Here is a 16,765-nt window from a genome sequence, read left to right on the forward strand (position 1 = left end):
CTTAACTTCCTTAAAAGCCCTAATTTTAGTAAACCTGACTGAAAGTAGCTGAATGTTTTTAAAGCTTGAAATAATAATTAGGGAATTTTGTTTGGTTTAGTTTGTGTTTAAGTTGCCCTTCCCCAAGTTTTTTTAAGAGGCAAAATAATTTGTGAAGTTGTAAAAATTCAATGAAGTACTTTGGCTTTGAGAATTGTAGCCAAGCGACAACGCCGATTCTGAGGGCTGAGGTGAATTTTATTTGCTACTCTACCTCTGGGGAATAAAAGTCGGCGTCGCCTTTGTCATTCTCCTTAGCTATATCCACCTTCTCTATTGAATTAATTCAAATTAGTACTACATATTCATATCTTTTAAATAATAATTTCAATTATTTTAGTTATTATACACATTTTATATTTATATTAATTCAACTTTACTAGTACAATTTTTTTGGTCGCATTTGGTCAAGCAAACATTTCGCTAAAACCCAGAGTGGCTAAACGTCATGCATCGATAAGGTTTGCAATATCTTCTTTATCCCAGTAGCAATGCCTACCTCATTCATAATTTAATTCATTCGAATTAGCCTCTAGAGGTAGTATTAGAATGATGGTCTAAAGGAAAAGGCGCGACGGTGGTTCAACCCTCGTATTTTTTCGTGTTTTCTCACTTCTTTTATTTTTATGAAGTCTTAGTAAATGAAATTTGTTATTATAATTTACCATAGTTAAACATCTTTCACGTTAACTCTGGGATTTAATTATTATCTTTTTTTATTATGTTCACCATATGGGTTAAACTCAAAATACTCACCATAATATTATGAGTTTATTCATCAATGAACTGGATGCTTCATATTACCTCTTACTAAAGTTTAGCAAAAATTTTGTACTTTGATACTTTTTGTTCCGAGTTACCAAATCCGCTTGAGCCACATGAAAAGCTACAAATTTTCTTGAATTGGTTTGCTTTTTAATTAAATTAAGAAAAATATTTTAGAAATGCTACCAGTGCAGCTTATTCGCAATTCTCTAAAATCCACCAACATTTCCAAATTTGTTTTTCAATACCTATTTTACTTGAAAAAATAAATGAAAACAAAATTTTATTTATAATTATAAAAAAATAGTCAAAAAGCAAAAATAATTGAATGCCGAAACCAGGGATCGAACCAGGGACCTTTAGATCTTCAGTCTAACGCTCTCCCAACTGAGCTATTTCGGCGGATATTGTTTAAACGGCAGAGAATATTTTTCCCACCACTGAGCAAAAGAACTTATCAAACACGAAAGTCATACTATTTATATAATATTTAATAATACAAGGCAAAGAATACGGAAGGGTGCGCATATCGGTTGTCAGTGGATTAGACAGAAACATTTAGAAGACTGTCATTATTATAGATTTTGGTTTACATTTTTTACAAATAACTTTTTTTCTTTCTGTTCTCTTCCTTCTTTCCAATAACCTAACCTTTTTTTGTTATACCAAAGTTTGAAACTCTCTTCTTATGACGATTTCGTTTCTCGCAAAAAATGTGCCTTTTTATCGCCCTCCACTTTTTTCGTGTGCGATGCTAAAATAGGTGCAAATCGGCCAGAAAATTTTGTGCTCGATTCTAAAAATGCCATACTCACAAAGGCAAATGGGGCAAATTTTCTTTCTCTCTTGTGAAGCTTTGTCAGGAGAGTTGGTTGCCCTGAAAGTCAGCTGATTACTTAACACGTTAATATTAAAAAATACCTGAGCCAAACAAAGACAGATACCCGCAGTGCTTTGCGCGATTTTCTGAGTAGACAAAAATATGCCTTTTTACCGGGTTAAGTACAACATTCAACAATTTGTGCACCTTGGAAGGGCAATATTTCTTCGTAGAACCGAAGACTTTTCATTTACATTCACGTCGCGGCAAAATTACGCTCACTTTTTTACTTTAATCTACACAATCTTGCATTCTACCTGTATCATTCTTGCGGCATTAGAATTCCATCAGCTTTTATGAGCTCGCCTTGACTATATTCAAACAGGCACCTAATTGGCAATTAAAAACATTTCAGCAATTTAAGGATTAATAGTAACACAATTCGCCGTACAAAAATTTAAATTTTTAATTGTCAATTAATACCACGGCTCATTCATTAAGGTGGAAGCACTAGACCAACAACAATATTTTGTACGTTTGATTGTAAAAGCAAAGTATTAGAAAAGTAGAGAACAAAAAATGAATTCGCCTTGATTCATTCTGGGCTGACAGCCACATGGGCACGGCGAAAGAAAAAACACAAATCAGCCGATTTGCCGATACCACCTTTAATAGATTCGCCTTGATTAATAATTGGCAATAAATAAATTTTTGTCGTATTCTCTAAGCAGCCTTGCAAAGTCTGTTATTAAATTCAATTAGAGGAATAAGAAAACTAGGAATTTTCAATGAAAAAGTGTTCTAATAAATAATTTCTTTTAAAAATTATATTCATTATAACGGCAAAACACAAAAGCAAGAGACTGAGATGAAGTCACAATTGACTCTCCGAAAAAAGAAAAAAAAAGATTTCCCATTCTATAGTAAATGAAATATTATTGATTTGAACAAACGTTAATTCATGGAAAAAAAGGCACATTTTTATGATTTTTTTTTTTTTGATGACACAGTTAAAATTTATTCGTCAAATCTTTTACTACATAAAATTATAGCATTTGAAGTATATTTTGTGAAATTTTCATCCAAAAATATTTAAAAATACGGCAATGGCAGAAATTATTTGGACGCATTTCAAAAAAAGTAGTTTTGCGGTGCCCCTCATAACTCGGTGTTAAATCATCTGAAATCAAAAAACCAAAGTTATTTCGTTAGATAATCGTTTTCTCCGGGTAACGCCGAGAGGGTTTTTTGAAATTAAAAATTTTTCGATTTTTGGGAACACGTTAAAGTCAAAAACACGATTTTCGCGTAAAAAATCGGTGAATTAGTTACCGTAAAAACAAAAGTATCAACAAATTCGAAAAAAACTCTTCGGCGTTACCTTGTAAAACATCTACAGAAAGTGTTCAAAATTTCAAAAGGATCGGTGCAGTAGTTTCAAAGTTATGAGGGGCACCGACTTTGAAAACGTAAGTTGTGGGAAAAACGCTTTAACCCTAACGCTAAATGCGGTTGAGCCAGGTAGGTAGCAACACTTACATGGCTGTATCTTTGTAAGTTTTGCTCCGATTCATCTAAAATTTTCACAGAATATTCTTGAAAGGTTCTTCATTTAAAAAATCAAATAAAAAAAAATGCAAAAAAAAAAATGTAAAAAAAAAATCAAATAAAAAGATTTTTTGAAAATTTTAACTGTATATAACCCCTTAATATGAGGCCAACGACTGTCACCACAGCAGCATTCCCCAAATATGTAAGGGGAATTTTTATGCTGTTACAACAACAAGAACCCAATTTGAAGCTTAATTGTCTCACCCTATTGGTCTGCTTGAGCATTTGTATGTATGTAGTCGAAAAGCCTTAGTCTGCGCGCAATCATACTAACAAATCTGATCTACGATACTCACAACCTGATATGTGGCATAATAAATATTACCAAAAGCCTCTTCGATGTCAAAAAATACTCGCAATGCATATTTTTTAAACAATATGAGCATTATATTTCATGCCGTACTGTTTTCATGATGGACTTTACTCTCCTATGTAGGTTGCGTGTGTGTCAAGTTGTTGCCAGTTAGCTTATTTGAAATTGATTCTCTCACCGTTCCATTATTTTTTATTGAAAACAAAATTAAATGCTGTAAAAACTCAAATGTGTATTTATTTGAATAAAAAAATTGGTAAAAAAAGGTTTGTTTAAGGAATCATATGTTTTATGGTGAGTTTTGCTCTTTCCTACTTAACATGGATAATATATTTTCATAATAAATAACACATTTGGTAAACATATATTATCTGCCGAAATAGCTCAGTTGGGAGAGCGTTAGACTGAAGATCTAAAGGTCCCTGGTTCGATCCCTGGTTTCGGCAGCCGAAGTTTTTTTTCTTTTTTTTTATTGTTCATAGTGTTGCTAATCAGTTATTTGTTAAATAATTATTGTACAAATGTTTAAAAAATAAAAATATTCTTACAATAAGCATAACGCGGATTGTCTTTATATATATATATATATATATATATATATACCTTATTAATTAATTTGTGAACTGACAGTGGCTGAACCTCAGAAGTCTTTATCTATGATGAGTTTGGAAAACTGTATGCACTACGGGATTTGTTTCTATAGAAGAAAACATAGAGTTGACTCCTCGCAATGACTCCATTTCACTGGTAACTGGCGGCTTTTAGTTATCAAGTAATTTAAAAAAAAGTCGGCTTGACTTATGAAGGATTTATAAAAATTAGTTTTTAAAAATTCAAAGTTTTTTAAAATTGAATAAAATAAAGATAATCTTCAAAAACTATTAGAGGAGTTGGTTAAAGCGAAAACGAGAAAATATAATAAAATAGTGCAACAAACTATAAGGAAAAATAAAATAAAATATAATATATATATATAATTGGCGCGTACACCCTTTTTGGGTAATTGGCCGAGCTCCTCCTCCTATTTGTGGTGGCGGTCTTGATGTTGTTCCTAAAAAAGGTTAAATTAAATAAAATGAAGTAAACAAAAATTAATCAAAAGAGAAGAAAATATATCACAAGAGAAATAAAATAAATAATATAAGAAAATAAAAATATGTATAATAAAAAATCATCAAATAATAAAATAGATAAAATAAAACTAAATTAAGTAACAAGAAATGAATAAATAAATAAAAATAAATTAAAAGAGAACAAAGCAAAAGCTAAATAAAATAAGATAAAAATAAAATAGATAAAAAAAATTAAAGAAAACAAAACAAAAACGAAATAAAATAAAGTAAAATAAAAATAAAAAGTAGATAAAATAAAATAAAAATAAAATAAAAGATAATAAATAAAGCACAAGAGAAATAAATAAAAAAAGAAAAAAAAATAGATAAAATTACATCAAATTGTGTAAAAATAAATAAATAAGCAAAAATAAAATAAAAGAAAACAAATCAAAAATGAAGAAAAAAAAATAAATTTAAAATTAAGTACATATATACAAGGTGACACAAAAGTAACCTTGTGATGTTTTTGGCTGTAATTTAAAAAAAAATGAAAAACTTTGATTCTTGTGGATTATTTTTATTTGGTCTTTTAATTTTTTTATATCAAGTCGAGAATATGATGTCATGTAAATGGCCGCCGTCACAGTTGATTGCCATTTGAGCCCTTTTTATGGCATTTTCCATCACTTTGGCCAAAACTTTCGGCGATAGGTCCTCACATTCTTGACGGATATTGTCTTTAAGAGCTGCAAGAGTCTGAGGCTTGTTGACATAAGCCCGCGACTTCAAAAAGCCCCACAAAAAGAAGTCTGGAGCGGTCAAATCAGGCGATCTTGCTGGCCAGTGCAAATCGCCAAAACGGGAAATTAGGCGCCCGGGAAATGCATCCTTCAGCATATCGGTTGTGGGACGTGCAGTGTGTGCCGTTGCACCGTCCTGTTGGAACCACATATTTTGCAATCCCAATTCATCAAGTTGCGGCAAAAAGAACTCGTTGATTATTGCTCTGTAGCGCTCACCATTCAGAGTAACCCTTTGGCCCGCGACGTCTTCGAAGAAAAAAGGTCCGATGACTCCTCTAGCGAAAGCAGCACACCATACAGTAACTTTGAGCGGGTGTAATGGCTCTTCGTGAGTTCCACGCGGATTTCAGTGCCCCAGAAGCGTAAATTTTGCTTATTTACGTACCCGCTAAGATGGAAATGGGCCTCATCACTCATGATTATTTTTGATGAAAAATCATCTTCCTCTTGGTGGTGATTAAGGATGGCTTGAGCGTATGTTAGACGCGATTGGCGGTCAGCAGCTAACAGCTGATGCACCGTCTGGACTTTGTACGGAAACATCTTCAAATCTTGTACCAAAATTCGCTGTAAAGACCGTTGATTGATACCCATTTGCGTGGCACGTCGCCTGGTCGATGTCGACGGAGCTTCCATGACAACATCGGCTACAGCAGCAATATTCTCTGCAGAACGACTACTCCGGGGTCTGCCACGCCTGGCAGCATCTCGTGTTGTGCTAGTCTCTTCGAGGCGAGCGGCTAAACGTCGCAGTGTTTCACCAGTAGGCGTTGGACGGCGAGGAAATCTGCGACGAAGTTCACGTTGTGCCAAAGTCACCAACCGATTATTGGTCAAATAAATAGTCAGCACTATTCCGCGTTCTGGAGCAGTGTAGCGTAACAATGTTTATTAACGTGTATTTCTCATGTGTTTACTACACAAATGTCACCACAGAACTGACATTAGGGGCCAATCGCAAAATTTATAGCATTTTCTGATAGGAGGATTACTTTAGCGCCACCTGTTACAAATAAAATTAAAGAAAACATAACCAAAATGAAATAAAATAAAGTAAGATAAAAATAAAACGTAGATAAAACAAATAAAATATAATATAAATAAAAAATAATAGATAATAATTAGAAGAAAACAAAACTAAAACGAAAAAAAATAAATAAAAATAAAAGAAAACAAAACTAAAACGAAAAAAAAAATTAAAGAAGATAAAAGTAAAAAGTAAATAAACAAAATTTAATTATATCAAATAAAAAATAAATAAAAATTAAAATCGAAAACAAAATAGATAAAAAAAATTAAACTACGACAAAAAAATAAAACAAAAATAAAATAAATAAATATGAAATAAAAATGTAAATAAAATAAAAGTAAAGAAAAGGCACGGAAGTCAAATAGAATAAATAAAATTATAAAAAAATAGACTAAAATATTATTTAAAAAAAATTACTTTTTCATTATTTTTTTCATTTAATCAAGAAAAATCACCGTTTTCATAGGAGAGAGAAAGCAAAAATACTCGTATTTCTTTAAGATAAAACTTAAGTGCTAGCGTTCTGCCAATAATAAATATAAAATTTTTTGCACAATTTAGCAATTTCATAAATTAGTTTATTTTAAATTAGTCTTATTTCTTATTTTTGTTGTCAGTTGAACAGAGTTTTGGACAAACAAGCAAGCTTACTGACCTTTTTCTTTATTTTATGATGTGAATAGGATTTTTAAGACTAATCGATAATAATAATAAATGGGTTGGTGCGTGACTACCATTCGGAATTCAAAGAGAGAACGTCGGTTCGAATCTCAGTGAAAGATCAAAAATTAAGAAAAAGTTTTTCTAATAGCGGTCGCCCCTCGGCAAGCAATGGCAAATCTCCGAGTGTATTTCTGCCATGGAAAAACTCCTCATAAAAAACATATCTGCCGTTCGGAGTCGGCTTGAAACTGGGACCTACATTTGTGGAACAACATCAAGACGCACACCACAAATTGGAGCACGAGCTCGACCAAACACCCAAAAAGGGCCAATTATATATATATATATAATAATAATATTAAATAGTAAATTGTTTACTTACGCAATTCAAGTACAAATACTTAACATGAAACGACCTTCACTTTCTCTGTAGCAAATTCTGATTTCTCATGCAGCAAATTAAAATCACTTGGATTTATTTTTTCGAACATTTATTGTACGAGTATATTTTTATTAGTTTACGCATATAAAATGTATTTGTATAAAAAATGCAGTTTCTTTAAAATTGTTTTTAAAATTTAGGCCATTTGCAGGCTATAGTTGATATTCTGCCTCTTCTACTCAATAATACCTAACCTATTTTATTATATCTGTATGTCGTTGTGCTGTAATAATTTATGTATACCAAAAACAAAAAAAAAATCGAATAGTTAGTCTTTCATTAAAGTACTTGTTACGATGACAGACTTGCAGCTGAATTCAGACAAAATAAAATAAGTTCCAAATACGTCACTAATTTAATTACTTCAAAGCTTATTTTAATTTACTTATTCAAATATGCTTTTTTATTAATTAATAGTTCATAAATAGAAAAATATATAGTATTGCAATATTGTATTTTTTTATAAGCAACTCAAATCCGTTTATTTTCAATAACAATAGCTTTTGCTGATCAAACTATATAATAAAAAAAAAAAAAATTGTGTAGAAAAATACGTCACACTAAACGCTAGATGCCTAAGATATGTGCAGAGTAAAGCAAAAAAGGACAAACTTTCATTTAAATAAAGATAAACGCACATGCACGTAGGTATATGACTAAATTCAGTTAATAAAACTATGCCTTACAACAACAAAAACACTTCACTATTACTCAACTAGTACCAAAAGTTAGGCTTTTGATACATAAAATTCAATTAAATCAAAAACCACTTGCAACTCAACTTTTAATACAAAACCTTGTTCGCTAAATATTATTACGAAAATCGCATACATTCAGGGTATATTATCTCTTGGGCTCAATGTAATTTCACAAAAAAAAAAAAAAAACTAAAATCTATTACGCCCACGCACTGTTCTCCTCCCAACATTTCAGTCGTTCGCTGCTTGTCGCTTATAGTATACAATTCGAGTTGAGTTGAAATGGCGCGAGGTCCTTAGTTATCGCAAATTGTGCCCCATCGCTTGCAATCTTGTACGCCAGCGCTGCCAAATTGCGTGCATCATCCCTTCCCGAATGCTCACGTCCTTCAAATACAAGCTTAACATGCGACAACGCATCGGCAAAATTGATGGGCCTGTATTTATACCATTGGCGAAAAATTGCACGCAAATCAATCCACTGATTGAAGTAAGACGGTTTCTTCAGCAACTTCCGCTTACATTCTTTCGCCAAACAAATACCGAAATCCCAGTCAGTCCAGGTGACAAAGGCACAATTACCAATCAGTTTATCTTTGGACATTTTAGGCAGTTGTAGATTGCGCGCACGCAACTCTTTGCGTAACCACTCTTGAAACATCATAATTGCAGTTTGTAGTGGGACGCCATTGTCGACAGTTTGCTGTTGGATGCCAGTCAGTTCGGTGCAGTAAGCGCTCAATTTGGGCGATTCAATGGGCATAACATATTTGTGAAATTCTGCTTCAATTTTACCCGTCTGCAGGTTGACCAACATCGCTGGGAATTCTGTGTGAGGTGAACAAAGCAAATGTGGTTAGAAATGAAAGTCGTAAATGTCTATAAATGCATATTCTTACCTATTATTTCCGACTCACGCCACTTAGGTGGCGCTTGGTTTTCCCAGCAAGTCGCCTCAAAGTCTATGCATATGACATATTTGTATGGCTGCATGGTTAAATGGGGCTTGCGTAGCTTTGTTAAGTAACTAGAAGTATTGGTTTTATCAGCGCCAGGTTCGCCTTCGACGTATATAGTCTCAAGTAGACCCAGTTGCCTGTAAGCAGAAAGAGAAAAGTTGAAATGCCACTAGGTCACTTAGAATGAGCAGTTCGCTAAGCATTCAAATCTAAGTGCAAGCGAATGCCAATATATTAAAGTGCGCTCGCACAAACACACACACACGCAATGGACATTTGTAGCACTTTAAAATTTCTAACAAACAAAAAATCATCAAACAATCAATTATTTGCCTACATTTGTCTATTTCTTGCCATAGCACACCACCATCGGCTTCTGTCGAAGCACAAAACCATTTGTTTCCGCCAGCGCCTTGGACACTACCGCCGCCGCATCTACTTCACTCAGACTGTTGAAGGTCACAAATGCTTGTCCCTTCATGCGTCCTTGCTGCATGACTTTGACTTCTAAATGTTCAGCTGCTACATAGCGCGCATACAGCTGCTTTAAATCTTCCTCGCTCACATCTTTGGCCAAATTTTTTATATACAATTTATTACTAGGCGCGCCGACTTGATAATTCTTGTAAATAGGTAACTCCTGCAACTGCTCTGTAGTCAACCGCTCTGCCGTTAGATCTGTTGGGGGTACGAACGCCTCCACAGGCTTTTTGGACTTTTGCGGTTGCAGTTTCATTTCAATCTTACTTCCTTTACCAGCCGTTTCTGGCATTTCAAATACGTTTTGCAATTCAGTGGGCTTATTACAGCTGCCGGCTGCTGTCTCCCCTTGCGTCGACTGCCTTTGTTGATGAAGTGTAGCTTGCAGTAGCAGGCGTGCTTTCTTCTTATACTGCTTTTCAAGTTCGTCAGTTGCCTTGCGTTTCTTTTGCACTTGTACTTTTACTTGCGCTTTGTTTGTTATACGCTCATCCTCTTCGGCAGATTCTAACTCGGATTCACTTTCCTCTGCTGTGCCTGTTTCAGTAATTGCGATTTCTTCCACATGCCCCCGCATATCCTTGTTTTCATCTACTGTCTGCGTGCATGCATCACGCGGCCATCCTCTAGTCAAACGCACACCTGTTGGCTTAGTGCCGAAAGGTGGCTCCAGATTCATGCGATTCATTAGATGCAGCACTTGCGTATAGAAACGCGTGTTGCTCATCAAGGCAATGCTAATGGCATCCAGTATGTCTGGTGTAATGCGTGGATAAGCATACTTAAGGTATGGCGGTGGCGGCTGTTCGAAATTCAACTTAGCATTACATGCATACAACTTGGACACGTACTTGCTGATTTGTGGCGCGGCCGTCTCACCGGCTGTATGTAGATTACACTGCGTGGTTTTGTTGGCTCTGACTGGTTTGATAGTTTTCGTATTTGCAGCGGGCTTTTCATTTTTGCGAAAAAATGCTGCATTGAGCCGCTTGCCGGGTGTCACTTCGAGTTGCTGCAATTGCCTCAATACGGCTTGAGCGGTGGCTTCGTTGTCGTAGGTGAGCAGCACGCGTCGTCTGCCGAATGATTTAGTTTCTTTTGGCACAGTTGGCAGCAAATTTGTTATGTCGCTAATTGATTTCGGTATATTTTTTATTATAAGTGTAGAATCGAAATTATCCATATCTTAATTTTGCTTCACTACAAGTATGAAAAGAAATAAAGGGGCGAAAAAATTAAATGAAAGAAGTGGACAATCAGCTGTGCGCCAGGGTTGCATTTGCATGTGCAGTTTGTGAATGAAGAGAGTGGCACCCGCTAGTACAAAGAGAATTTATATTTGATGCAAGAGCTAAATCAGAGTATGGGAGGAATGAAATGAATGAGTGAGTATTAAGGCGAATTCATGGATTCGCCTTGGTGAGTAGAATTATTTCAAATTTTGTAGCGGACGTTTGGCGAATTAAGATAAAAACGAATATAAAAAACAAGTTCGAATTATAAAAAATACAATAAAATAAGGTTAAGAAATAGGAAACAAATAATATTATAGTAGAATAAGTGACAAAAAAAAATACTAAAAGACTTGGTCATTTTGGTAAAGTATTAATAAAATTAAGATAAAAAATTAATCAAACTACTACAATAATCAAGTAAACTAAAATAATAATTTAACTACATGAATAAAAACATTAAACTAAAAAAAAAATAAATAAAACAAAATGGTATAAGTTAAAATAAAATAAATAATAAAATAAATAATAAAATAAATAAATAAAAATTAGAATAATAATAAATTTTAATAATAATAAATAATAACAAAAAAAATAACCAGATATAAGAAAATTTAAAAACTTATACAGAAAACCGAGAAGCAAAATATAGCATAATAAATTAATATACATATCGCACTTGTTACGTTAAAGCGTAACAACTCAAAATCTGAACATTTTCAGTAGAGACGAAAAACTGTTTCCGTAAATATTAATAATATATTACAAGGAAAAAAATATGTAATTGCACGAAAATATCATTGAAAAGAATATAACGGTTGTTTCGTTCTTATTTGTTTAGTAGTTGCGCTAAAATAACACATTTTTGAGTTGTTACTCTTTTCCTGAAATTTTTTTATACACTTAGTGGTATATTTTAAACAAACCGTTTGGTTGTAAACAGGCACAATTCAAAATGTTACAGTTTATGTGACACAAATTTGTTCAAACACTTGGAGACAACTAAAACTGTAACTGTTTAGTTGAGACAAAAAAGTCTTTCTGAAAACAAAAAGAGAGTCATAACGGTTTTTTTAACGAAAGATTAGACAAACCACTGAACGATTTTTACAGTGTGTAGAGATGACCACTGTACATTGTTTTCTTGCAAAAAACTAAAATTTGGAAATTTTGAGTTGTTACGCTTTAATGTAACAAGTGCGATATATTAAAATAGAAAAAAAAAAAAAAACAAAACAATTTACTTTAAGCGCCACCCAATGGATGACCTACGACAGTCGCTTCTACGTTACCGGAACGACCTGGATTTATATCTGGCAGGGAGCATTCCCCGTAATTGTTTGGGGAATGTTTATGCTACAACAACAATAACATCGGATTTTGAACAAGGATGATAGATACCAGGTTTGATGTTGTTGTTCTTGTTATAGCAGCATAAACATTCCCCATACTTACATACGGGGAATGCTGCTGGAGTGGCAGTCCTTAGCCGGATATAAATCCGTGTCGTTTCGGTAACGTAGAACCGACTGTCGTGGAAACGATACCAAGTTTGCTTATTAGGTATGGTGAAAAAAAAATTGAGGGGAACTTTGGATTTTACGTCAAATTCGCTCAGAGCCGAATAACGGTCTGCTAGGTAGTACACCTCTAAAAATCTTTTCACCATGGTATTTGAACTAACAGCTTATTTGCCTTTGAGAGCTAAAAATATCATCCCTTTGTTTATCGTGAAATATTTAGAAAATATTTCACTTTTCGATTGAATAAAGTTGGGAAACATTATTATGGAATATCGGCAATTATTATTTGTTATACGAGTACGTCACCTATTTTAATTTAACGTTTTTTTAGATGTAAAGGCGTCTAATAATGACTTTTTGATTTTAGCCACTTGAATTCTGGCAATTTTACTCGCTTTCGCAGCTGTTGAGTCTAAAAATTGGGGCGCATCCGCTAAACGGGACGTAGCCTCAAAGAACAGTAACGGGCCCCATAATTTTTCTAAATTAAACCACGCTTTTCGAAAGGATTCTGCATAACTTTGCAGGTATTGCTTAGACGAAAGTTTATTCATGAGGAAATGGTGAAATATGTATATTGAGCACAAATCAGCTGTTTGTAAAACAAAAAAGCTCTTTTTTCTGATTCATCTGCTGAACGGAGGGTTAAGATCCCTACGCAGAGGTACTTTATTTCATATAAGCCAAAAAGTATAAAACTACTCAATGGAATAACCCACTGCCTACATATATATTTATGTACATACATATGTACATACAAAGCTTATGGAAATATTCATTAAATAAGCGAATTACGAGCAAAAAGAGAAAATATTTTATGTTTAATTTTTATAAATTTTTATCGCCTTTCATGGTGCTTTCGTCTGATCTCTTTGTTTGCTTCCTATAATTGCTTTTCTATAAAGGCTTATTGTGGTGTGCCCAACACACATTCACACATACGACACACACTTCTACATACATTTGCACTTAGCTTAGTGCTGTCATGGCAGCAGCTATGTACTAATTGCCACCAATCCCGTTGCATTCAATCCATAATTCTCTATTTCAAGCTGAATTGCTTTCAACGTCGCAAGAAAAAGCATTCTTACAAGTGCATGCATACGGACACAAAAATATGTATGTGTGTATATACAAGCCGGCATAAATATGCAAGTAAGTGAAGATCTACATAAATATATGTATATATGTATGCACATTAAGGTGATTCACCATAAAAAATTAGGTGATTTACCGAAAAAAATTTCGCTCCCACAACAATTGGTTCTACGTAGCCGGAACGACCTGGATTTACATCCGGCCAAGGACTGTCACTTCAGCAGCGGTTCTCGTATATGTGTGGGCAATGTTTATGCTGCTACAACAATAGCAACAACAACAAAAACAACAATCAAAAGCTCCCTCCTCATATACACCCAGTTGCAAAATTATAAACACACCACTATTTCTTATAAAAAATATAGTTCGAACTTCAACAAAAATCTCATAATGCAAAGTTTCAAATATTGTATAAAATTTCTCCGAGTTCAAAAATTGGATTAATTAAAAAAATAATAATAATAAACAAATCAATTAAAAAAAAAAGAAAACAATAAAAAAATTAATTAAAAAGAAAAATAATTTAAAAAAGAAATTATTTTAACAAAAAAAAATTTCATCAAAAAACAAAGTATTCACAAAAAAATCGGCTCTATTTTGCAGAGCGAATCATATAATTTGGGTTATTCATTACTTTCACCAGAATATTTTAGTTTAAAGAATTTTTTACACGAGAACTGGATAGTTTAGGAAATAATTTTATAATTGAAATATTTTTTTAAGTTTGGCGAAATTTCTGTAATTTTGCTGAATACGACTGCCTCTCTGGGTCATTTTATCTTTCGATTGTTTTTTTCTGCTTTTTCTTAGAATGATATCAAAAAGCAAAATATGCTTAACAATTATTATTTCTTGTTTATTTTTTTCCATACAGCGTTGACAATTTTCCATTATATAAAGCACATATTCGAAGCCTTTTATATAGAAAAAAGGTCAACACCTTGGCGAAAAAAATTTATCAAAAATCAAGAGGAATTTCAAGCCACATGAAGCTTGCACTTTGCTATACTGGTATTTAATGGTTTATAAAACTGCATACTCAGAGTTTTTAGAAAAATTTTGAATTTAAAACAGAATAAAAATTTTGCTGCATTTTTTGTTTTTTGATATTTGTTAAATTTTTGTTTGTTTGTACAAAGTTCGAAGCTTTGATAAAAAAATTAACAAAGAAAATGTAGCACGAAAAATTTGCAAATATTGCAGTAGTGACTTAATATTGTGAGCGTAAGGGCACCTAATAAAATTAATTTTTTATCGTTTTATATCTCGACTAAAAAACCCATATAATACCTTAATTTCACACACTTCACACCTACCTCAATTAATTTTAAATGTTTTACTGGAAAAAATTTCATTTCTAATTTACTTTTTGAGCTACTTTTAACACTATCCAGCAAAGGGGATAGATTACCCGGTTTGGTCTTCAGCTATGGTGGAAAACAAAATTGAGCGAGTAATAGGGCTGTCACAATGGATCCTTTGCGTTCGTTGCGGCAACGCATTTGATTGATGTGGCGTGTAAAACGTGCCGTGGTGCCACAATGAAAGTATTGCCGCATATAAAGAAAAATACCTCAGATGTTCTTGTCGTAAAAGCAAATATCATATTTCGTTGTGTATAAACAGGTTAATTTTTCAAGAAAACTTGGTTGAACCTTGCATTTTCCCCTCTCTCTTTCAAGCTTTTATCGAGAAAATAATGCTGCATTCGAATTGACTGAATTTATTTAAATTCCATTTATTTCCTGCATTTAATTGGATATAATAAAAAATATACGATCGATAAAAACTTGCGCGATACAAAATTGTTCTTCTTTAAACAGTTCGTCATTTTCGCCGCTCTTGCCGTACGGCAACCATTCTTGGTTACGTCAGCCAATCAGCTGATTCTTTCACTGAATTTTTTCTAATTTCTTTCACCATGCACGTCACGAAACCCCTCTTTGAGCCGAAATATTCTTTTGGTCGTTATAAAATATTATATACAAAAGTTTTTATACTTACGTATATATATATAATGTGCCTGAACCACCTTAATGTACATACTCGTATGTATAGTGGTTTTATGAAAGTACCTATTCTTTATGGAGTGCATACATACATACATAAGTGCATGCATACATACGTACATACATGTATGCTACCGCTGTTTTCTTATTACTTTTCTTTTTCTACTCAACAGCTGTTGTTATTGTTTTATTCGGTATTTAATTGTGTTGTAGCGCCATGGGGAGGTTAGTGGGGTTACTGGCTTTGGAAACAAGCCACAAATAGCGAAAAGTAAAAACAACAACAACACACCGTAACAGAAACAACCGATTCAGTACCCAAAACCAATAAAGAAAACTCAAATAAAAAAAAATAAAAAAACAGCAAGCAAAGCTCCCTCGTTTGGGTTGGCTATCTGGTTATAACCGACATAAACCGCTTTTCGACGGTTTTCTTTAGATGCGAGCGCGACAAACAGCAGCAGCGATCGCCTAGCGTGGCAGCACCACTCTCATCCCTTTACAGCCGCAGCTATTCACTCTGAACGCGTTGTGCTTGACCAGAATTACAGATTCCAGCCGTTCGGTCACAGCGACACATGCAGATATGCTTAGATTCTGAATTAAGATTTCAATATTCAAGACGCAGGCGGCGGCGGCAGCAAAGAGACAGTATAGCTTTAGATTTATATACTATAATGTTGAGCTGAGATGGGTGGCTGACGCGTGACATTGTGATGAATTTATGCGCCCAAATGACGGCAATTGGTTGTATGTACCTATGTATGTTAGGAGTGTTGTTGGGATTGATTTGCTATTGTCGCTCATATACGTCCAGCTTGACAAACGCACTTGTGATCCAGGTGAAAAATTTCCGCGAATTAAGGTGCAAACAGGCATTTAAGGAAAGTGATTCCAAATCCAGCTATGGTGAAAAACGAAATTGAGTGTCATTCACGTCACCGGAGACTCGGTAGCAGAACTCTGCTCGCTCATTCCACATCTACTCACGCACTCGTGAGCCGCCCAATCAGTCGTAGTGCAGAGGGCAACCAAGCAAAATGAGCGCCGCATGCTCTTGATTTTTTTTTCGTATATCACTAACACCATCTCAGTTTTTTCGTAAACAAAACGCTGCCACGACCACGGTCACATCAGCCAATCAGCTGATTCTTTCAAATTCGCTGAGAGCCGGCTAACGGTCTGATATTGGTCACAACCACAGATTTTTTTCCACTGTGTGTTG

General features: G+C 33.9%; 1 protein-coding gene and 2 non-coding genes across 5 annotated transcripts in view; 1 reads left to right on the forward strand and 2 right to left on the reverse strand.

The window, feature by feature from the left end:
• Positions 1-1,133: 1,133 nt before the first annotated feature.
• Trnaf-gaa (transfer RNA phenylalanine (anticodon GAA)) lies at positions 1,134-1,206 on the reverse strand. Its single transcript has one exon. It is a non-coding gene; the product is annotated as a tRNA-Phe (tRNA).
• A 2,715-nt stretch (positions 1,207-3,921) lies between these two features.
• Trnaf-gaa (transfer RNA phenylalanine (anticodon GAA)) lies at positions 3,922-3,994 on the forward strand. The gene has a single exon. It is a non-coding gene; the product is annotated as a tRNA-Phe (tRNA).
• A 3,579-nt stretch (positions 3,995-7,573) lies between these two features.
• The window catches only part of LOC129245021 (ERI1 exoribonuclease 2), a 28,509-nt gene continuing 19,317 nt past the window's right edge, over positions 7,574-16,765 (reverse strand). For 2 of the 3 annotated variants that reach the window (XM_054882970.1, XM_054882969.1), the window contains exons 2-3: positions 9,139-9,335; positions 7,574-9,067 (exon numbers count right to left, since the gene is read on the reverse strand). In XM_054882970.1, the coding sequence (XP_054738945.1) occupies positions 8,493-9,067; positions 9,139-9,232 (669 nt within the window). In that variant the 5' untranslated portion in view covers positions 9,233-9,335 and the 3' untranslated portion in view covers positions 7,574-8,492. Of the gene's footprint in view, positions 9,068-9,138; positions 9,336-10,529; positions 10,888-16,765 lie in introns of those variants that run through there. The other variant, XM_054882968.1, reaches the window with a different exon arrangement.

Source organism: Anastrepha obliqua, chromosome 4 (genome assembly GCF_027943255.1).
Source record: "Anastrepha obliqua isolate idAnaObli1 chromosome 4, idAnaObli1_1.0, whole genome shotgun sequence".
NCBI lineage: Eukaryota > Metazoa > Arthropoda > Insecta > Diptera > Tephritidae > Anastrepha > Anastrepha obliqua.